The 22,632-nt window shown below is 40.0% G+C and overlaps 1 protein-coding gene across 1 annotated transcript in view; it reads left to right on the forward strand.

Annotated features, from left to right (window-relative positions):
* SOS2 (SOS Ras/Rho guanine nucleotide exchange factor 2) overlaps positions 1 to 22,632 on the forward strand; it is a 55,202-nt gene that overhangs the window by 15,762 nt on the left and 16,808 nt on the right. Inside the window, exons 3-11 of the mRNA XM_054827322.1 lie at positions 988 to 1,119; positions 3,410 to 3,574; positions 4,271 to 4,474; positions 5,986 to 6,129; positions 10,293 to 10,403; positions 12,541 to 12,639; positions 18,664 to 18,791; positions 19,161 to 19,816; positions 22,430 to 22,511. Coding sequence (XP_054683297.1) covers positions 988 to 1,119; positions 3,410 to 3,574; positions 4,271 to 4,474; positions 5,986 to 6,129; positions 10,293 to 10,403; positions 12,541 to 12,639; positions 18,664 to 18,791; positions 19,161 to 19,816; positions 22,430 to 22,511 — 1,721 coding nt within the window. The remainder of the gene's footprint in view (positions 1 to 987; positions 1,120 to 3,409; positions 3,575 to 4,270; positions 4,475 to 5,985; positions 6,130 to 10,292; positions 10,404 to 12,540; positions 12,640 to 18,663; positions 18,792 to 19,160; positions 19,817 to 22,429; positions 22,512 to 22,632) is intronic.

Consider the following 22,632-nt stretch of genomic DNA (forward strand, 5'->3'; position numbering starts at 1 on the left):
ATGGCCCAGCACCCCGTCCGGCCGAATCTTAAAACTGGCCACTACTGGGGAATCCACCACTGCCCTGGGGAGATTATTCCAATAGCTGATTGTTCTCATTGTGAAAAATTTTCCTCTAGAGTCCGGTTGGAATCTCCCCAGGAGTAATTGCACCCATTACCCCTCGTCTTTTCCATGTGACCCCTTGTGAAAAGGGAGTCTCCATCTTCTTTGTAGCCACCCTTTAGGTACTGGAACATGGTGAGGAGGTCTCCCCTAAGCCTTCTTTTCTCAAGGCTGAACAAACCCAATTCTCTCAGCCTTTCATCACATGGCAGGCTTCCCAGTCCTTTGTGATCTCGTGTGTTCCTCTAGCAGCTGTTGAAATGTGAATCTATAGAGTGACCTGAAAATACAGTTTACCATGGTAGCGTGGGCTGTAAACTGCAGCCGCTGTGACTGGCTGTGCAACGGGCAAGATGCTCCTGTGGGGGCTTGTGGAGTCCAAAGTGTTATAGCCAGCCTTCTTCATGAATCACAGTCCTCCTCCTACTCAGAAGATACTGCACTTGTTTTTCATTTCTGCCATAAACTTGATCTGATGTAGGGCAAGTTACGCTCTTTTATGAAATAGGAACAATACTGGCTTGTTTTTTTCATTCAGACTGTAAACTGTTTAGTACTTCCTGATGTTGTTTATATTTTGGGCTCGTGGTCTCAGCTGAGGTTTCTTGCTGCTCTTGTGATGTAAAGATCATAGAGCCAGGAGTTGTTTTAGGAGATTTGAAGGAGTTTTTCGTGCTTAGGGAAGAAAGGTTGTTTTGGATTATTGAAAAGAGTGAAGCTGAGTTGGGTAAGAAGGAGAAAACAGTTAGGAAAATGTGTTGCAAACACTGAGGAGGAGGATAATTGTCTCTACTGCAGGGGAAGCAATTTGCCGTTTTGTTTTTTTTTTTAAACTCTTTGATTACTGCGGTTAATCTAAGTGCACTCTTTATGTTTGGACAGGAGCGCGTTCAAAAGACATTTCCTCATCCAATAGACAAGTGGGCGATTGCTGATGCGCAGTCTGCTATAGAGAAACGAAAAAGAAGAAACCCTCTCCTGCTACCTGTGGACAAAATACATCCTTTATTAAAGGTACTTACACCAACAACCTGATGGTTGATGCTGCTTCTGCCCACCACACACCCCCAGCTGTATTATTGCCCTCCAGCGTAACCTTTAAAGTATTTCTTTAATTTATGTGAAATTAGGTAAGTTTCTCATACTGGCTTAAAGAGTAAAGTCACCATAGAACAGGATGAATATAGTGTAGTATGTAATGAATGTAGATCCCTAAATATATAGAATCACAGGATCACAGACTGGTTTGGGTGGGAAGGGACCTCAAAGCCCATCCAGTTCCAACCCCCTGCCCTCGGCAGGGACACCCTCCACTAGCCCAGGTTGCCCAAAGCCCCATCCAACCTGGCCTTGAACACTGCCAGGGAGCCAGGGGCAGCCACAGCTTCTCTGGGCAACCTGTGCCAGGGCCTCAGCACCCTCACAGGGAAGGATTTCTGCCTCACATCTCATCTCCATCTCCCCTCCTTCAGCTTCAGGCCATTCCCCTTGTCCTGTCACTCCCTGCCCTTGTCACCAGCCCCTCTCCAGCTTTCCTGGAGCCCCTGCAGGGACTGGAAGGGGCTCTAAGGTCTCCCCGGAGCCTTCTCTTCTCCAGGCTGAACCAGCCCAACTCTCTCAGCCTGTCTCCATAGCAGAGGTGCTCCAGCCCTCGGATCATCTTCATGATGATCAAATTCATCATGTTCTAGACATTACTATGTTAATGTATTACTCTACCTTGAGGTATGACTAGTTTGTTTGAGGTTTATTTATGTTAAAAACTAACTCAAATACCTTATCTACTTCAGCAGCACTGTTTTGATGCCTTTATTTGTTTCAAAATGCTGCAGAAGCCAAAATAGAAGAAGAGAGAACAAGTAGATCCTGTTCCTTGTATACTGTCAACTAAGATGTGTATCCATGTCCTTTCAGTTACTGTTGAATGTCACTCGTGCCGTGGTTTTAAAATCAATAGATCTGCAAAGGTGTAACAAAAGACCAAATACAGACTTTACTGTTGGGGGGTTTTGAGGAGGAAAGTGGCCATCTCAGTTCTTAGATGTCATGTCACTTCGAACAGGTATAGAGCTCCTTGCTTACAGTCAGGTTTTAGTGTCACACAGTAAGCATGTATTCATACTGTGCCCCTGTAGAGTTTTTTTTTTAAAGATAAAACAGTACTCTGGTTTTTACATCAGTCTTTAATCACTTTTAGATCAGCACTGAATCAGTAGATCCAGGCTGATTCAAACACTGCTCTTTTTTGGTATTTCTTTTTTCTGTTGATTTTGCTTTTCTTGATAGGTTAAAAAAATGCTTTTCTCCAGTGGTGGCATTGTTGCATCAGAGTTTCCAGCTGCATTGAGAAAACATTCAAGCATAAGCAAGAATTGAAGCACTTTTTCAGATGTAGTCACTGTGTTCTTATATACAGTGTCTCAGTTTGGTTAATGAGAGGGATGAGATGTTAGGAAAGAAAACAGCATTAAATAAGATCTTCCTAGACAACAGTGGCTTTCTTTTATGAAGTCTGTTTTAGAAGTGTGTGGACATAGGCACAGGATCTGATTTTTAGAAGATGCATCAAAATACGATAAGAACAAGACTACCTTATTCAAATGCATGAACTTACCTGTACTTATTCCTGATGGTCCTGTCAGAAATGAGAGACCATATGGTGCACACTGCAGAACATGGAGCTCGTGTCACAAGAACGTGCAACTTTCAGCCTGTTGTGGTTTTTTTTCTATTCAGTCTTTAATTATTAAAGTTTCATTATTTTCTGTAATGCAAGGATGCAGATAGCTTAGTTCTTAAATGTAAAGGATGGACTGAAATGGATCGCAGTACATAATGGGTTGAACATATAGACTGTAGTTTCATGAAAGACAGCTTTTTCCATCAAGGACAGTTCAAAATGAAGCACACTCTTTTCTGAAGAGTCCAGATTAGGGCCAAAGTCCTGCAATAAGCATAGATAGAGACTAAAATTTAAGTACAAGAGTGGTTCCAGTGAAGTCCCTTCCTTGAAGGAACTCTAATTTTAGGACTGTCATTTTTAGAGGAAAGATTATTGAAAATTCTGTAGCTTTTCATCTCTCAGTATATGTCAAAATAGCACCAGGAAATATTTGCAAGCATTTCCTTTGAGGTGGCTGATCAAATTCCTATTTGATGTCCCTTGCCCTGCCTATTACATTACTGTAAATTATCAACACAGACAAGATCAATTGCAGTAGAAAACTCAATGTGTCAGTTGTCATTCCAAATGAATTTCTGGAATAAATAACTTTTCTTTTTTCCTCTTATTTTCAATTTGCAGGAGGTCCTAGGTTATAAGGTAGATTACCATGTGTCTCTGTATATTGTGGCTGTCTTAGAATACATCTCAGCTGACATTTTAAAGCTGGCTGGAAACTATGTTTTCAATATACGACACTTTGAGATCTCCCAGCAGGACATTAAAGTATCAATGTGTGCTGATAAGGTAAGGAGTTGGGATTAAAATATTTGGACAGATACAAAGGTAGATACTAGATGTGGTTTGGTTTTTTGGGGGGTTTTGGGTTTGGTTTTTTTTAGAATATATATCCAAAGTAGGATAGGAAGGAGATATTGGTCTTACTCAAATGCAGAAGCTTCTCTCCTTATTAATGCCAGACCTGTCACAGTAAAGACTTCAGTTTAAGTTAAGCCTGTTAAGTTTTGGAACAGTAGTAGTACTTAAAAAACAATGTAAGGACAGAAAATTATGTTGTCCTTCATTTCCCAGCTGTGTTATTGTCCTCCTGATGTCGCTTTGTCATGACAGCTCTTTCCTTCTTTATAATACAGAAAAGACATTTAGTTTTCATCCTTGTAAAAATGAGAAACATTTTTGTTTAATTTTATCTTTATCAGGAAGGTTTTGTCAAAGGCTTATGCAAGATGGCTTGTTTTCAAAGTTGGTTCTGCATGAATTGTAACTTGTTTTCTAGGTCGTACTAACTTATAAAGGGGAAAATGGCTTTGGCAACTGATCCAGCCTTCTGCTGCCAAAGTTTAAATATTACTCCCTTGTGAAAGTGATCACAGAAAGTATTGTATTAAAAACTCAAAGGATTTCTCTGAACACATTGAAATAGCTGAGCTTGAGCCAAGTGTAAATCAGGCTTGCATGTAATTTTTTAAATTTCTTTGCTAGGTTTTGATGGATATGTTTGATCAGGATGACATTGGTTTGGTTTCTCTCTGTGAAGACGAACCCTCTTCTTCTGGGGAACTCAACTACTATGACTTAGTGAGAAATGAAATTGCAGAAGAAAGGCAATATCTGCGGGAGTTGAATCTGATAATAAAAGTATTTCGGGAAGCTTTCCTATCAAACAGAAAATTGTTCACACCTAATGTAAGTCCTTTAATAGGTTATTGATGTGTAACGTTAGTTGCTCCATTAGCAGCCATAACGTAACAATATTATGTTCACTGTGTTGGAGGTAAAATTGGATTTGATTTATTGTATGTCAGTGCATAATGAGCGTTGACTGTATATGGAGGAATAGCCATTAAGTATGAAGAGTGCTGCTCTCAGAGTGAAGCTTAATGGACATGACTCCCTGTCGGATGCAGCAATAGCTGGAGTCCTTTGGTCATGTAGGTAATAGTTACACTTTGTGCTCAACACAAAAATTAACAATTATCTACCTGCTTGTACAGTGAGTGTAGATGAATGCTTGAACTGACATTTGAAGTCCACCCCAGGACACCCCTATCTGCAGAAACTGCCAGTAAAACAGCCCTTGGCTCGGGATTCTCTAGCATGTGACTGACTGTGAAGGGAATCTCTATTTGATAAATGATTGAAGTATTTGATTGAGACTGTATGTGTCGCAAATTCTGTTTTCAGGATGCTGGAGTCTAAAAAGGAAGCACAGCGCTTGTAAGAGAAGAGTCATAATGAGAGACTAGTGAATCCTTCCTGCAGAAGGAAGGAGAAGGGGACCAGGCCAGCAGAACCTGAACTGGGATCTGTAGGTGATACCAGCAGGTTAAAAAGAGAGGCAGCAGGAGACATTCTCATTTCAGTGAAGGTTCCACAGTAGCTGACAGGATATCGGAGAATTGTGCAAATGTGGGGACAGAATTCAAATAAAGGTGATGGGAGGAGAAGGGAGCGATATTTTGGAGCTGAGGAATATTCTTTTGTTATATAGGAACGGGTGTGAGGAATTTTGAGATTGCTTGTTCCCACGAAGAGATTGCCGTGGTCTTGGCGCTGGCAGGAGGTCAAGCAAGCTCTGCAGTGTGAGGTTGCAGCAGAGAAGGCTTCCGAGAAGTGTGTTTCAGGGGGCTCAGGAGAAGAATGCAGGTTGTTGGAAGGGGCTGCCTTGTTGGGTGCGTTTGCTGCGTGTGGATTTGAAAAATCTAAGAGCAGAATTTGGAAAAGGGAGCTGCCAATTCCTCCTCTGTACCCAGGTATTCTCCTAAAGTAGTCAAGTAGCTGCTTCAGTTTTACCTGTGGTTTAGAGGATCTGACCTTGGAGCTGCTTTAAATTGCATCCTTCCTGTTGTGTCCTGAGAGACAAGAATCAGCAGAGGGGAAAATAACAGCTGTGAATCGTGGCTGAAAAGGCCAGGCATTTCTGTCCAAAGCACTGAACAGCCTGTACCGGGACTGCTGCTGCTGCTCCAGTCTGCGAGGATGGTGTGCTTGCTTTTGCTGGGGTGAGAGTTGTGCAAGGCTGGATGTGCCCAGACAAGCCTGTGGGGCTGGGAAGACCATGTAATTTAACTTTCTTCCTAGCTTTTTGTTGGCTCTTTGTTTATCTCTTGGTTCAGACTTCATGAAAAATGCTCTGATATTTACATAAGCAAAATAAATTATTCTAAATGCTACTAAGATATGTTTTATGTTTGCAGGATATCGATGTGATATTTAGCAACATTTCAGATATTCATGAATTGACAGTGAAGCTTTTAGGATTGATTGAGGATACTGTTGAAATGACTGATGAAAGTAGTCCTCATCCTCTGGCTGGCAGCTGCTTTGAGGATCTTGCAGAGGTACAGTGTTCTGTTGGTTTTTTGGGTTTTTTTCTAAATCACTGATTGTTTCCTTTTCTTAGTAAACTTTTGGTCATTACTCTGATAGCTCCGATAAATTTGCAGCTGTAAAAAGACCTTTTAATAAGCTCTGAACAGAGATATTCCCTACCTGTTCTTTAGTAGGTAAGCTAAAGCATGTTTTCTGACTGTCACAGAAACAATATCAAGCAGGTAAGCACAAAAACTGAAATCTTAACTTCAGAGTGGGAACTAATTGCTACAATCCTGCAGGCATGTGGATTTGAAAAGTAATTACATGGGATTACTTACTGAAAGAAGATGGTGCTTCGATTTTTGTAGGCATTGGTGTCAGTCCCACCCAAAACTCATAGCCGTTGGATATAGATCTGCAAGATGAGTGACTTGCATTACTCCGGACAGTGAGCTGACTCAAACAAAACATGTTCTTAATTCAGGCAAATGCATTGTTACACATCTGGAATGGGAAATGTCTCTGCAAAGCAATGACTCTGGGAAGGAATGAAGTATCAAAACAGACGTGCGGCTGAGCAGAAGCTTACTGTTCGGTATTGCTGCAAAACTGCCATTGATACCCACTGACCTATAAAACAGATATTAAAGAGTAGGAATAAGGGAAGACAGTGCACATGGATTTAGTGTGGCTCCTACTGGAACATTATGAACAGTCATTTTGTCAGTTTGGGTTTTTTTAATGGGCATTGAAATACTGGAAGGACTACAGAAGGGAATCACAAAACTGAAGTTTTCCCGTAAGTACTTCACAGTGAGATAGAGCTCAGTTTAGCCAAAATGGGATATGTACATAGGTACCTTCATCACCTGAAAATAGAATACAGAATGACTCTGGGATTCAGCAGAGAGGTACACAGCAAAAAAGCAGTATCTGAAAAGTGAGAGGACAACTCAGCTTAGACATACACCACACCTTTTTAACTGTCAAAGGAGCTAACTCTTGGAACAAATTACGAGGTAGGTGTGGAGTTTTTGCTGTCTTTAAACCTCTTTAAATGGAGTCTACTTTTTTTGAGAGATGTGTTGAGCCCAGTTGTTTGAACCAAAATGTAAGGGTATTTATCTGGTTTTTATCTTAAAATTATGATGTTTATAAAGAAAATGACAACCAGTAAAACTTCCATTTCATTTTTATGTATGTTCAATTTTTAAAATCTGAGAACACACCAGTACCATTTGGAAAATGATTACACTTTTGTGGGTGTGAAGAACATGAGTCCTGCAGCCCATGTGCCACTCACTTATGAATATACCTTAATGATAAAGTTTTCCTGGCGTTACTTCAACAAACCACTCGTGACATACAAGTAGGAATGTCCAGTTGACTAGGTCTTAGCTCCTGTTAAAGCCTAATTGCTTATATAATGATAAGGAGAAGCATTTGAACAATGAATTAAAGTAAGTAGCTAGTATATTAAAATTGAAAAAAACCTTAAAATTTGAAATAGTACAGCACTATCCTGGAAAACATACATATCTCAGTTTATTGCAAAAGCTACTCTTTAAGGGGAAAAATCCTTTTCAATGAGTAAAAATCTCACCTGATTTTCATTAACTGGAAAACGTAAATAAGAAATGGAAGAACAGACTATTCTTCAAACCTTTGTTACGCAGGCAGTAAGTTTAAATTTAATAATTCAGTTAATGCAGAGCAAGACCTACTTAATAACTAGGCTGTTCATTTGATCGTCTCCCATGTTGAGATCATCTTTCTGTGTTTATTTGCTCTGCCTGTGTTACTGCAAGGCTTGTTCCCTTAGTGTTTCCATTATAAAGGTCCTTCAACTTATTTGGAAGGATAATTGAAAACAAACAACCCTCACCAGCTGGAATCTTCCTGCGTTGTCTGGTTTTCTGCATCACTTCTCTGGAAGGTTTAAACATAAATACTGTAGTGTTTTTGAGATAAGAAAGTACGGGGAAAATAAAACGTTTTTCCCGGTAGGGAGGAAATTCAAAAACTTGATGCCTGACACATGAGTGGGAGATGGATATTTGTTAATATGCCAGTAAAAAAAAATTTACTTGGTGGTAACTTTTACAGTTCTAACTACTACAGTGTGTTTTAATGAATGCCTGAGAGAATCTCTTTAGCGATGTTCAGGTGGTGGCGGAGAGCCTCAGAACCGAGGGCAGAGCGTCTTTGTGCCCGCTTTGAAGCGGTCTTCAGAAGGCAGCTCATAAAGCAAGGTTTTTATCAGTGGATTGTAAATTTGTTATGCTGGTATTTGCGTTTCCATAGGAGAAGTTTTAGGTATCCACAAAGCAAAAAAGGTGGAAACCGGTGCATTACAGCAAAAGAGGCTGAAACGTGCAAACCCCAATCCAGAACTACACGGTGCATTAAGATAACTTACACGGGCATCAAGTTAATGTCTCCATATTTCAGTAACTTTTGCAACATTGCAAGTGTAACCCCCCTTTTTTTTTTAATTAGTCTCTTGTGGAAGATACCTAACGCAGTTTGTTCCAATCTTGTGTTCAAAAATCAAACCCAATACCTCAAAATACTGCTTAAAGTCTGAGTGGAAGAAACAGAAAACACTTCTAAAATGCTGTAAAAAGTTTAAAAAGACAGCACAGAATAAACACGTGTTGGTCTGGCTCCCCCAGTAGATGTGCATGCAGGATGACCTGTTGAGTGGTAGTCCCAGCCCTGCTCTCGTGCCCTGCGGTGCGAGGGCCGATCCGGTGGGGCACCTGCAGCCATCTGCCCATTCCTCTTTCTCACCTCTGGGCGCAGCTGAACCCACGCCCCGTGGCTGACTTACTGTTCTGCAGAGGTTTCTGTTCCTTTCTGCTTGGCTAGTATGGCAAAGAGAAACTGTATATGCGGTGTTATTGTCCCGTCTTTAATTTGGATGCTTTAAAATAAGCCCCCCCCCCATTGGATGCTTGCAGGTAGCAGGCGGGTGTGGAGTAAACAACAAAAAACCCAACAGGCTGTAAATTGGGTTGATATTCTGCTTAAGAAACCCAGCCTGTTCACTTAGAGAGTGTCTAATCGTTTCTCTTCAGCTGCTGCTGTGCCAAACCTTCTCCCCCTTTACCACCCCACCCCCCCCCCAATCTAATGCAAGGGACAGCGATGATTAGAACTTGATGAGGAGAGTTGAGAGTGATGATTACAATTTGCATGTGAAAAGAGAGTGCTGTTCTGTACCTGTCCTCCCCACAAAGAGTTTAATTGCAGCTGCCCCATGAGTAAGGTAGGAAATTCCCTGGATCTTCTGCTTGAGACTCCACCTGAAGGTTCAAATTAGCTTTTGTGGTGGTTGGTACTCCCACATTCTGCAGCAGTGTCTTCTGGCAAGCACTTCTACGTTTAGGTGAAAAAGAAGTATGTGTTTGTTCTGGGCATCGTGCCATCAGCACCGGATAACCCGGTGATTCATGAGTGATTCAGCCCAATGAATCTGCAGAGACTGGGGAACAGCCTGACAGGTTTTGGAGCAGGTGATCTATGGGCAATCATAAATTATTCCTGCAGAGATTCATGTACAGTCAGGTTTTCAGCCCATCCTGTTGTAGTCGATAGTATTGGAGCCAGATACCCTGTCCAGTCATGAGTTTTGCACCTGAAACCCTCAATGTCATTAGAGGACTTTTGTCTGAGACTCTTTCAGTCTAGCTGCTTTGTCCCAGAGTGAGCTATCTCCCCAGCCTTACAGCATGGCAAGAGAAGTTATGCCTGACCGTTCTTACCTGACGTACCCTGAAATGGTGGCGGTACAGCAATGCCTCCTGGTGACAGGTTCCAAAGTTCATCCCAAGTGTCACTTTGCCTGCACTTCATTCCTTATTGACAGAGGATATATTGCCGTTCTTTACGAAATGTGAGTGGACCGCAAGCAAGAACTTCTCTTGGTTCCCACTGGTGCAGTAAAACAAAGTTTGTGTTAGTGATAGTATGGTGAAATTGAGGAATGCTGAAAAAATGTTGGGTGCATTTAAAATTTGGAAGTGAAAAAGGGTTGTGGTTTACTGAATATTTGTTTTGCAAAATTGATCTTTTTCGTGAAAAGTTCCACTTGTGTATCAGCTTACTAAAGGAATTAATTGTACCAGCTGGAACAGAAATATCTTGCATCCTTCATGTATGTATACAATTCTCTGTTTTTATTTAGGAGCAAGCCTTTGATCCATATGAAACCTTGTCCCAGGATATTCTCTCTCCACAATTTCACGAGCATTTTAACAACTTAATGGCAAAACCTGCTGTTGCTCTCCACTTTCAGGTGAGTGCAAATGAGAAATACTAAATTGCTTTGGTTCTCATATTTTAGTGGTTTGGAATTTGGCAGTAATTTTTTACTTCCTACTGAGGCAGAAATCCTCTAGATTCTGACCTTTCTTCAGTGTAAGATCTTTGGACTCTGCCTCTCCCTGTAAAAACTGGACAGAGCTCTGGCCCATCCATGGGTGTTTTGCATTTTTTTTTGGTCCTCACATCAGACTCTCTGGCTTGAGAATAGAGGGTGACTTCTCACACCTGCCACTTCTATTTCTGTTTTGCTTTTTAATGCCAAACACAGGCACCCAGGCACAATATTTTCATTTTCTTCCTTAACATATCCCAGGCCCCCTTGTTTGGCATTGAGGCTGGGACTGGCAGTTTTTCTTGAATTATTTCTTTAATAGGACTAACCAACAAGATCATCTGTGGATATATTTATTATTTTTTTTTTCCCTTCCCTTCCACCAGTGTGGCAGATCTGTTAAAGACTACCATTCAGAAGACTCAGCTTATGTTCTGAAATGTACTTAGAGAAGCTGCAGAGAAAGTATTTGGTCAGTGGTGCTCCCAGCTAAACCCATTTTAGCACAGTTTAGTTTGTACATTTTACTGGGGCCCGGGTCTCACAAGCTGAGATTCCTCTGAGCCATTCCTCTGGGGTGCTTGTTTCCTCTTTAGCTCTGAGCAGTTGGTAAGCTGGATCACCTCACTCTTAAATACTACTTGGTGAATGAAGGAAGGCTCTTTACCTGCCTTCCTGGCAATTTTAAAGCCCCAAGTCCTATTCCAGATTAAATTGGTAATTGAGTCATTTGACAGTGAATCTGACCTCCTTTCTGACTCTCCTCACCATAGAAAGATTTGGGCTTTCCTAGGGATGTTCTCCAAGCTGTGGAGTGAAGGTAGAGGTCCAGGCTCTGGGCCATGGATGTATATGAGCTGTCTCTGGCAACTGCAGAGATGCAGCCAGAAGTCTTAAATGCGAGGAGAGGTCATTTCCCCAAAGGAGATGAGGTAATGCAGTTCCTGGTCAGTAGTTATCTTGATATAGAAGACAGCAGGGATTTCACCGTCCTTTGGAAAACCTCTCCTCATCTTACAGCCTAAATTACTGTGTTAGTTAACTGCTGGGAATGGGAAGAGATTTCTAACCAATTTTTTAAGTCACAAACTTGTGATTCTCAGTTTCTGAGGGAGAGGAGATACTAATATTAATTTCTTCAGTTCTTGATGAGACCTCCATATTTCTGTGGTATATAGGATGTAAATTGAAGCACGGCATACATAGTTAGGAGGAGAGGACTTTAGAGGGAAGTTGGTGACAAGTTTATTAGATTGTATGGGAGTCCTGACTGGTCTTTAACATTCCAGTGGTTTCTTTAAATTCTGCAGCAAACTGCGGCCCAGGGTAAATACATGTTGTTTTGGAAATGGGTATGAGCTTTTTTCAAAATATATTCAAGCATTTTCTGCATTCTGGGATGTGGCTGTTGAGTGGGGAATAAGACATGCAGCTTAGCCATAGACAGTGCATTATTTTTAGGTGTTGTCTCACCTTGAACTAATGCTGTTAACTGAGTTCTGCAGACAGTGCTGAAATACAAAGGTGCTAGGGATTGCAATACGAGCACCCCTACGTGAATTAAAGGATGCTTATAAAATGACTTGTGGGTAACTTGGTCCTCTAGCTTCTTATATTTGAATTGCTGCTTCTGGCAAAAATAGGGACCATTCAGCTGATTAAGGAGGCAGATTGGGCCACCGGTCACTGGGGGGTTAGGGCTGTGTTCAGAGCTGTGGCTTCATTAGTGAGTATGCATCAACATCCACCCAAAGCTGTTGGTGGAAAAGGGGGCTTGCAGTGCCTGGAAGAGGGTGTTTACAGGTTCTTTGCTTGATGTCAGAGCATTTATGTGTCTCTAAATCTTACAAAGAGTCTCATTAGACAAAAATGTTTTTGCAAGCTTTATTGTCTTCCTTACTACTACATGTAAGCATAGAGTAATGTAGATAGGAAGGGACACCCTGAATGTGTCTATCACAACCATCTTGCTCAAAGCAGTGCTGACTTCAGGGCCTTGTCCAGTCCCAGTTTGAGTATTTCAGTGCAAGTAATCCTGTTTATTTTTCCTTTTCAGTCTACTGCTGAAGGATTTAAAGAAGCTGTACGATACGTTCTCCCACGACTGATGCTTATCCCAGTTTACCATTGTTTGCACTACTTTGAATTACTACAGGTAAATGAAGCCATGCTCTTGTTTCCTCCTAAAAACATTTCTTAATGTGGAGAATGTGAGCTTTTAAATAGGCGATTAGATTTTATTTACTGCTTCTGAAAATAGAAAGATATGAAAACATTATTTTGACACCAGTTAGCATGTCTGAAAAGCAAAATAATGTAAAAAAACTTGAAAAGCATCTATTGCTCCGATATGAACATTTGAAGTAACTATATTTTATTAAACAAAACTTTATTGAACTTGAGTTCTAATATAGTTAAAAATTTAATATGCAAATCTAATTTCTTCTTTCCTCAAGTTCTGAATTTTTCGTTCGAAGCATAACTCAGATCGGTATTCTTAGTGTCAAGTTACACTCCAGTTGCAGCTCAGCTGATCTTATTCTGGGGCTTGGGGAGGCACTTCCTTCCAGCAGAGTCAAAATAATCTGTTCTTAATGTTAAACCATTTGTCCTGAGTCCTAAACGGAAGAGATACAGCAAAAAATACCATTTTTTGTGGCATACAACACTTTCTCCATATTAAGGAGGAATAAAAATAAGCAGTTACTTTCTTATTTTCTATCTTCTAATAAATGACATTGATGAAATGTCAGGCTTTATGGAACTCTGATTTTGATGATAAAGAGTTATTCCTGTGGGACCTGTTTCAGGGGTCTTACCATCCCAGTTGTTGAGGCTGGCGTCAAGCCCATATTTATGAGCAGTTCTGCCTGTTGAGGCATTACGTATTTTAGAACAGCCTCTATTGGTTTGAACACAGATCACCTTGCACATATTTTATTCTGATGTGCACTAGCAAGGTGGTTCACATCAGTAAGATATTTCCCTTGGCTATAACAGCTAAAAGCCAAAAAGTAACTAACCGTGTATCTTTTTGCTTACAAGCAAATGTTTTTGCTGTGAGTTATGAGAAGAGAGGCCAGCAGTCAGCAGAAATGTAACATCTGAGATCTATAATAGTCGTGCTTGAATAAGAAAAAATAGTGTTGCTGTAGAAAATGCAGCATCTTGAAAAATACTTAGATCGGAGCTGGTTTTAAGTAGCTGAGGGTAATGCAAAAAAAGTTTCTGTTTGCCCTATTGTGTTGGGAAAGTTTGTAATACTTATAAGGGTAAGTAAATTATTAACTACCTGGGATATACTTAAATTTAACAGGTGAAATATCCTGTGGCTATAGCTGACATTTTGTTAATAGCAACAGAAAACGCACTTCTAAGTTCTCAATATAAAAAGTGATACTAGGAGTGTGGTACAGGTGTGTTACATGGTTTTCCTTTGTATTTCAAAGGATTTACTTATATGGAGGAAGAAGAGGAAACTTTGCAACATAGAACTTACGTATAATACAATATAAAATTTTCTCAAAAGAATCTCAAGCCAAAAAATAGCAATTGTTTTAATACTAGGTCTGTAATTGATATTTGGCATGTATTCATTTTTTCTTTTTTTTTTTTAAGTTCAGTCTTGTTTTGTTTTCATTATGATTGCTGTGATTTTTCACATAGCCTGATTTAGATAAGTAAAAATAAGGATGATTTCTTTTGACCCATGAACCACACATCCGCAATGTATGAATGACCAGTATTTTGTAGAAAGATTTAAATCGAAGTGGTCTCAATAAATTTTAAGTCTAAGCATTTCTATTGATAGTCAGTTTAGAAAAAAGTTAACAAAGCTTAAAAAAACCCAACCAACCAACCCAAAACAACCTTAGCGGTCAGTGAACTTTTCTCTAGATTACTGCACTGTCTCTATTGAGAACAGAAACTTTACATTGCCGTAGTTTTAATATTTGCCTTCATAAAGCTTATGTTTCTATAAGGACAACTTCCAAATGAAAATAATCTGATCAAAGGACTAAAGGGTGACAGCAGAAGCACGGCACTGTTCTGCCAGCCTTACTGTGAAGGGAGCACTGATAGCTTCTTAAATACATCTCTCTTTCAAAATAGTGTAACTTCTCTTTCCATAAGGGTCAGTTGAGTATGATAATTCTCTGGAACTTCTTAAAATGTTCTTCTTTCATGTTTAAAAGACATAATTGGATTAGTGACCTGTATTATGCTGAAGGTCAAGCTAAGTAATGACCCATTGTGTCTTTAAAGTTGGGAAACGGAGTGGATCAGGATGAAATTAAAGAATGAAATCATACGCCGCAGCTTTGGTAGAATATAAACATTTAGCAGATTTTACAAGCTGCGTAGTGTTTGTCCTTGTCCCTTTTTTTAGAGAAACATTAACAAAGCTGCCTTATTGAGCAGAGTTTTGTCTTGTGTGGTTTTAAAATTTAAGATTAAATGCTTTGCATGCAAACTTGGTAGTTTTTTCTTCAGGGACAGGAAAGGGTGGTTACTATTTATGTTTTAAACCATGGCACAGAGAAGATAATTTGTTTTTGATAGCCTGTCTTAAATCTGTAGTGCTGCCTGAGTTTTCTGTCTCTTGGGGACTCTGAGTGTGCTCATAACTGCAGTTAATATTGATAGGATCAGGTTATACATGCACATTCTTTAAATTGCCTCATCTCTTTGAAGAATAAAGTCTGGCAGAGAGTGCAATAGCATTTAGTTCTTTCTTTTATTTGTTTTTAACTTGGATTATACCACAGGATGATGCATGAAATATAGTATTGTATGATACCATTTTTCACTATGGAATTTTAGTAGTGAAAATGATGAAATATGACCTTTATCCACAATATACAAGATTTCTGAATCGAATTAGAATTCAGCTGCAGAGGCTGACACTTGGCTGTCTGTCACAAGTCTTTCTAACCTTGTGAGCGTAGAACAGAGCAGAGATCTCAAATACCATTCTGTAGTGAATAATGATAAACAGAGTCTTCTTGTGATCACTTCAGTTGCAGTTTTAAAATTTGAATTTTATGTTGTATTTTGAAAACATCCTAAATTTACAGCAGTATTTTTAAAAAGCAGAGTGTTTAGAGATACAGAAAGTATTTATTCAACAATATTAATGTATTATAAACTGTTGGTACTGCTCCCCTGTTACCATTGTATTTGTCTTTAGGAAACTTGGTCAAAAAAGACTTAGCAAAAATGGAAGCAGTAAAGCAACAGAATACTCAAAATATTTTCGTGGCTTCAATAAGGAGAGAAGATGAGATTGCGACTGTTGCTCCTAAAGAAAGTTGCAAAAAAACCTTACTGAATCGGGAGGGAAATTAAATAATGAGTGATTTACAGAACCACAGACCTCAATGGTTGCTTTTTTGCAAGATAGCAAAACTAAAATGAATGAAATGAAAATGCGAAAGGCTTGAAAATTCTTTCAAGCTGCAGAACTTTTCTCCTTGGTACAAAAAGCTGTTTGTGCAGCCTCTGATGCAGGTTCTGCACCAGAGCCTCCTCTTGGCCTAAGCAAGAGGCACAAGGGTTGGATGTCGTTGAGGACCCCCATGGTAAATTTGTTGGATTTGTCTGCTTTTATTAGCAGCTGTATAGAGGTCATCAGGAAATTGCCTTTAAACACCTTGAGTCAGAGGGCAGGCCCTGATGTCACTTGAATGTTGATTGCTTGTTCAAGTATTGACAGCAAATGAACCTGCCGTAGGTTCTTTTGGAATGACCAAGGAGGCAAAGGTTGAAGGAAGTCACACTAAAGAAATAAAACTTTTCTCTTGTAGGAAAAAATTGTGCTAGTGATCAAAAGTTGTTAGATCTTGCGATCAGGTAACCCAAATATATTCTGACTGTGACATCTTTAATTGATTGCCAGAGTATTCAGGTTTAAAACACTATGCTTGACATTTCCAAGCATGAACACCTTATTGCTGGCAGTGTGGAGGAGAGCTTAGTGTTCCAACAGACTTCCCAGCTCCGGGTATGTTTTCATAAATGTGTCTGTTGATACCAGCGTTCCAGGAAACAGTATTCGTTGAATGCAGTGCAAAGAGCTCAAGTGGTCATATCACCCATCCAGTTAGATAGAGCATTAAATCCTGAAGGTAAGCAGAGGTCTCTTCAAGTCCAGGAAGGCTTTCCTCTACAGACCATAGAGTGTATCCTTCCTTCTCATGTGACTCACAGACAGAAGATTATCCCTAATTCTTGCATGTGACTCGCTGTGTTGTTATCAAGCAACCTAAAATACATGAGATTCTGCCTTTTGATCTTTTCTGCTGTTACCTAATCGTTGACAGCCACTGACAGAGAGAGAATCCCCAGTCAGTGTTCTATGGCATCACCATGGTATAACTTTTTTTAAGTGATCAGTGTTCTTCATTACTATTTTCTGATGGTTTTCCGTGCAATAATGTGAATAGTTAATATACTTGCTTTAGCATCACTGGTATTTTAAATGTACCTGGCATAAGCAGGACCCCCTTTTCCCTTTTGTAAAGATTTACATGTTTTCTCTGTCTAGCAAGCATGTTATGCTTTTGCATCTACAGTTTAATCGGAAAGGTGCTTGTTCAGAACTGGCATTTGGAAAAGCAGATGTTAGTCCAGTGATTACAGAGAATGAGATGCACTTCAGGTAATCTGCCTGATCTTCAGGAATCTATACATTAAGGTGGTCAAATGGATTAGATTACTTTTTTCTTTTTTAATACAAAAAAAGCAAAACACACCATTTGATGTCTGTTAACTGACAAACACAGCTCCCTTTGGAAAGAGTGGGCAAGAAATTCTGCTCAGGACATGTGATGAGAAAGTGTATTTTATCAAACTCGCTAGCTTTTCCCACCTTTAGGGTTTTGCACTTGTCATCTTTTCATGCCACTTTTACGTTCTTTGCATTTCTGTGGCTGATAGTAAGGAAAAAAAAGGTTTCCACGGAGGTAGACATCTTATTTTTCCCTTCCCTGTGCTGTTCCTCAGCTCATAAACTTCCCAGAAATTTTTGGCCGTGAAACTTTCATTTCTCTAATATGCAAGATGAAGGTTGTTTTTGGGCATGTGAAAAATAAAAAAATTAGTAATTAGAATTACATGAAGAGAGTGGACCAATCTGGTCAAATCCTGTTCTCTCAATTACTTTTAGAGGAAGCTACATATCCTTGCTGAGGGAACATAGTGGGGAAAGGAAAAGAAGGCTTCTGCCATGCTGAGTGATTGTAAGTAAGATTTCTCTTAAAGTATGTAGGTAAAACAGAGTTTATCCAAAACTGCGTGGCTTATTGTCTTGATTTTGCCCACCAATCTACTTGCTTGAATTTTCTTTAAAAAAATTCATATGATCTTGAACATGAAAGGGGCTAAAAAGAAAAATCCCTCTTGTTTATACCAGTAGTATTTTCGGAGTGATCACCTTAGAGAACCCAAAAGAGGAACTCTGTGAATAGGCTTTGCTCAGAGTATATTGCTACCAAGTGTATGGAGATGATATGAAAGCCTGTTGAATTTCCCAGTTCAAGAAGTTTCTGCCTAGTAGTAGAGATGGACTGAGTCTTTATAAAAAGGAAATACGCTGATTCTCACTGTCTTTACATTTTGCTATTAGTAGCAAATAGTGAATTTCAGGCTTTTTTTTTTTTTACTACGTTAGCTCGCATCACACAAAATTGATATTTCTTCTTGAAGTAGATGAGTTTGCTGAAGATGGCAGAATTTAGAATGGTAAGAAGCAAAGAGAGAATCTTGGTCACTCTGTCTTTTAAATTTTCTCGGAAATGTTGAGATTAATTGACTCATTGAAGAATATTACGCGTAGTTACATAAGTCAGCATTTCATTCTCAGCTATTTCAAACCTCCAAACTATTTAACAAAATCAGTTGTGAAACATCTGCCAATGAGCACTGGCTTGCATTAAAAGGGTAAAGAGTTATCTTTCGAAACTCCATCCTGCTCTCTTCTGTTGTGTATCTACTGCCTTGCCCTGAATATCTGACAAATGTTTTTAGTTACGTGCATAGCGAGTTTTGAGTGTGCTTCTAGTAATAACTCTCTTGTGGACTTGAAGACACTGTTAATACTGTGTAAGAATGTTTGTCAGTCTTCCTACCCTTCTGTAAATCAGAGAAATCTGAAAGAAAAATGTTTGTTATGTCACAGCAATTGCAGGAATGCAGTGAAGATGAAGAGGATCGGGAGTGCTTAAAACAAGCCATTACTGCTCTTCTGAATCTGCAGTGCAGCATGGAGCGCATTTACAGCAAACACTCCCCAAGACGTCGGCCTGGGTAATAAATAATCCACAGAACTATCCTGCTTTCCCAAAGCTGGCAGAGAGGGAGATAAAATTTTTTTTCTTATTAGATAATGTGTGTATTTCCTTTTTAAGGCATGTCTTTGTGCCAGTTTTCATTGTAAATGGAGCAGCAGCCCAAAACCTTCACAGTCCACTTCTATGAATAATGTCGATATCTTACTCTTTCCCTAGCCAAAGCAGTGCATGTGGTTTATTTGGAACACTAAATTCAGTTAGGGCATATTTAGGGCAAAGAAATATTGATACAAGCAATTAATTTAGTTGATTTTTTTTTTTTTGGTCTCTTGGGATGGCAAATGTGTAATCTGCCCATCGTGACTTTTTCTTTTATTCATTCAAGGGAGCCAGTCTGTCGCTTCTATAACCGACAAATAAGAAGCAAGCACTTGGCCATCAAGAAAATGAATGAAATCCAGAAAAATATTGATGGCTGGGAAGGCAAAGATATTGGGCAGTGCTGTAATGAATTCATAATGGAAGGTGGCTTGACGAAAATAGGAGCCAAACATGAACGCCACATCTTTCTCTTTGATGGTTTAATGATCAGCTGTAAAACTAATCATGGTCAATCACGGCTTCCTGGTTACAGCAACGCGGAGTATAGACTGAAGGAAAAAATTCTCATGAGGAAAATACAGATTATTGATAAAGATGACACATCTGAATACAAACATGCTTTTGAACTGGTGTCTAAAGATGAAAACAGTATACTGTTTGCTGCCAGGTCTGCTGAAGAAAAGAGTAATTGGATGGCTGCTCTGATTTCCCTCCAGTATCGCAGTACTCTGGATAGGATGCTTGATTCAGTCTTACTGCAGGAAGAGAATGAGCAGCCACTGAGGTTGCCCAGCCCAAACGTGTATCGTTTTGTAGTGGAAGACTCAGAGGATAACATCGTTTTTGAGGACAACTTGCAAAGCAGGAATGGCATTCCTATCATCAAAGGAGGAACGGTTGTGAAATTAATTGAAAGGTTAACGTACCATATGTATGCAGGTATCCTCTAAGTTTGTTATATGTCTGGTTTTTGAGGTTGTGCTTGTATGGGTGATGAAATGAATCCTTTTATTTTTTGTCTGTTTGGGGGTTTTTCTGCGTATAGTTTAAAGCAAGATTTGCAGAAAAAAACCCCAGTATTATTAAATCAACTGGCTTTGCTGGCAAAGCTCTAAGAAAATTTTGGGTATGCAAGCCCCCCGCAAAGTACCAGTGGTCTAATAGGGGCCACTAGTGTGTTTCCTGAGACCGAAAAGGTTGGAGGTTACATTTCTTATACTTCGACCTGCCGCTTTGTGTAGTCCCTCACTCGAAAAAGATGCAAATCGCAACTGGCATCCTTCAGACTTTGATGAAAACGTTGGATCTTGGGTTTGGGGTGAAAAGCATGCACTGAAAGGGGATGCAGTGAAGCTGACCAAGGGTGCTGGTGGAAGTGGTGTGCAATTTTGTAGAATTTCTCAAATAGTAATGGTCTCCTTTGTGCTTTTAACAAAACTGCCTGGTATTTAAGAGAGTCTTTTTTGTAAAACTAAGGCTAGATAGTGTGGAGAAAAATAGTATTTCCCACGTTGAAGCTCAGTATTGATGCAACTAGTTGGTATGCAAGTAATCATCAGTTGTGGTGTCTGTGAGTCCCAAGTCATCTATTTCTAAAATGTGATGGGTTTCAGTGACTTCTAAACTTAGCTCTTTTCCTGAATGAACTGGTGTCTGTGAGCATTAGTTTGATAGTATAACTTCAGTTTGTGTAGCACAAGTACTTGCCACTTTGGCCTTGGGAATCTTCAATGAAAGCATTGCCTCTTGGGTTTCTGTGCGCTTTTTCCAAACAGCATTTGGAGCCAAGACTAACAAAATCCTCTCCCTCAGCCTCCACAAGGGCATTTCGATGACTAACAGCACGTGGAGGGCCTCTCAGGAGATCTTAGTGATGCTTGTTGCTTGTGTTTAGATCGAGATACAATTTTTTTTTTTTTAACTGTCACTTTATTGTAGGTTTGCATTAGTTTCAGATTGTTTGAAGTGGGTTTTGCTGCTGTGCGCAGGCTCTGCATTCGCAGAATGACCTCTGTCAGCTCAAGGAAGAACCCAGTTAATACCAGGACACCACAGGAAGTAGCAGACGCAGAGTTAATAAACTCTGGAATTTAAATCGCGGGCCATTAGTAGCACTTTGCTTGTATTTTCTATTTTATTGAGAATGTCTTTACAAAAATAAATAATTTAATAATGTAAAGGAACGTACGCAGGTTGGAGAGCAGAGTGGCAGCTCCCATTTTAAGAGAATTGCAGATCTTGTCTGCAGAGCAGAGATATTACCTGCCTGGTCAGTGGTAAGAGGAAGATTTACTTCTAAAATGTCGTAAATACTACTGAAGAGCGAATGTCGATGTGACGTGGAAGCAGAACAGGCCAGTGCAGGATGAGGGTGCAAACTCAGCAGCATTATCAGAGAATGAGAGCACTATTACTTTTAGCCTGGAAGCATGTTCCTATATATGGATCCCTTAAAAATGTTGAGCAGTGCTCTGCAGGGAATTGAAGCTTCCTTAAAAGCAGTGTTTGTCTTAATCTTTTGTGGGCTTATTGGAAGAAATTCACTGCCCACATGTTGAAGACTGCTAGTGTAAGCTACCTGCACCTAATACTGACAGATTCAAGGCTATTTACAGAACAGCGAGAAAAAAGAAGCTCCCAACAACCCAAAGTCTGCACTTCTGAGTGAGCGTATGTGCCCGTATTTCTCTAGGCCTGGTTTTCTTGTATTTCAGCATGCCACACAGCAGCAGCGTCTTGCCGCTGTTACCCCTGTGAGGGGATCTGCTGCAGGGATGTCAGGATTGGGACCCGACGATGACCCTTCGTGGCGCACAGTGAAGTGATTATTCACTCTGTATGAGAGAGTGGCATTAAAAGAAATTAAAGGAACAATATTTCTCCTTTAATGCTCGGAATATAGCAGAGGAAGCCCAATAAAACGCATGGTAGCTTGCGGATAGGCATGTCTCACGGTAACACACCTACGGTAGTGGTGAGAAACAGGAGGAGGGAGGTGTGGTGGCTTGTGGAGATGCACTGGCTGGAGCTGCTGCAGGTCTTTGCTTTGCAAGGCCTCCGCTGCTTGTTTTTCCCTGCCGAGGGTGCTTGTGTGCTGCAGCGGTGTGGCTGGGGCAAGCGTGCAGGCCCCACTGCCGGAGATTTGTTAAAAACAGGTAAGACAAACGTTTTGTCAGGGCGGTATAGGTAGTTTTGATGTCGGGAGAGTAGACAGCCTAGTTCTACTGTGTTTTCTTTGGCTTTATGAAACCATGGAATAGCTGTATATGCAGGCAGCATATGCCATTTCATGTGCCAAGACCAAGACAGTTTTTGAGAGAACATCGTATGTGCAGTTGAATACTTCTACAGGGAAAATGCATCAAAGAACCAAATGAAAATTTCACAAGCAGTATCATTTCTGGTATTTTTCACATTACAGTGCTTGACTTACAATCTTAGTGTATTTTCTGCACTTCCAACTTTTTCTGTGAGTATACTGGTATTTTATTTCTGATATTTTGCAATTGGATAAAATCCCTACTCCATCACTTTCTTATTCTATCTTTACAGATCCTAATTTTGTACGTACTTTCCTTACTACGTACCGCTCCTTTTGCAAGCCCCAGGAACTGCTGAGTTTACTGATTGAAAGGTAAGTCATGGTCACCCTTCCTGAAGACACTGAAATTCTTTGCGTGCATTTACTTGCTCCTTTCCCGCTCAGGTTCTTAGTGCCATGTGGCACATGTTTTAGTGAAGTTCATAAACCAGGA

Source organism: Grus americana, chromosome 5 (genome assembly GCF_028858705.1).
Source record: "Grus americana isolate bGruAme1 chromosome 5, bGruAme1.mat, whole genome shotgun sequence".
NCBI lineage: Eukaryota > Metazoa > Chordata > Aves > Gruiformes > Gruidae > Grus > Grus americana.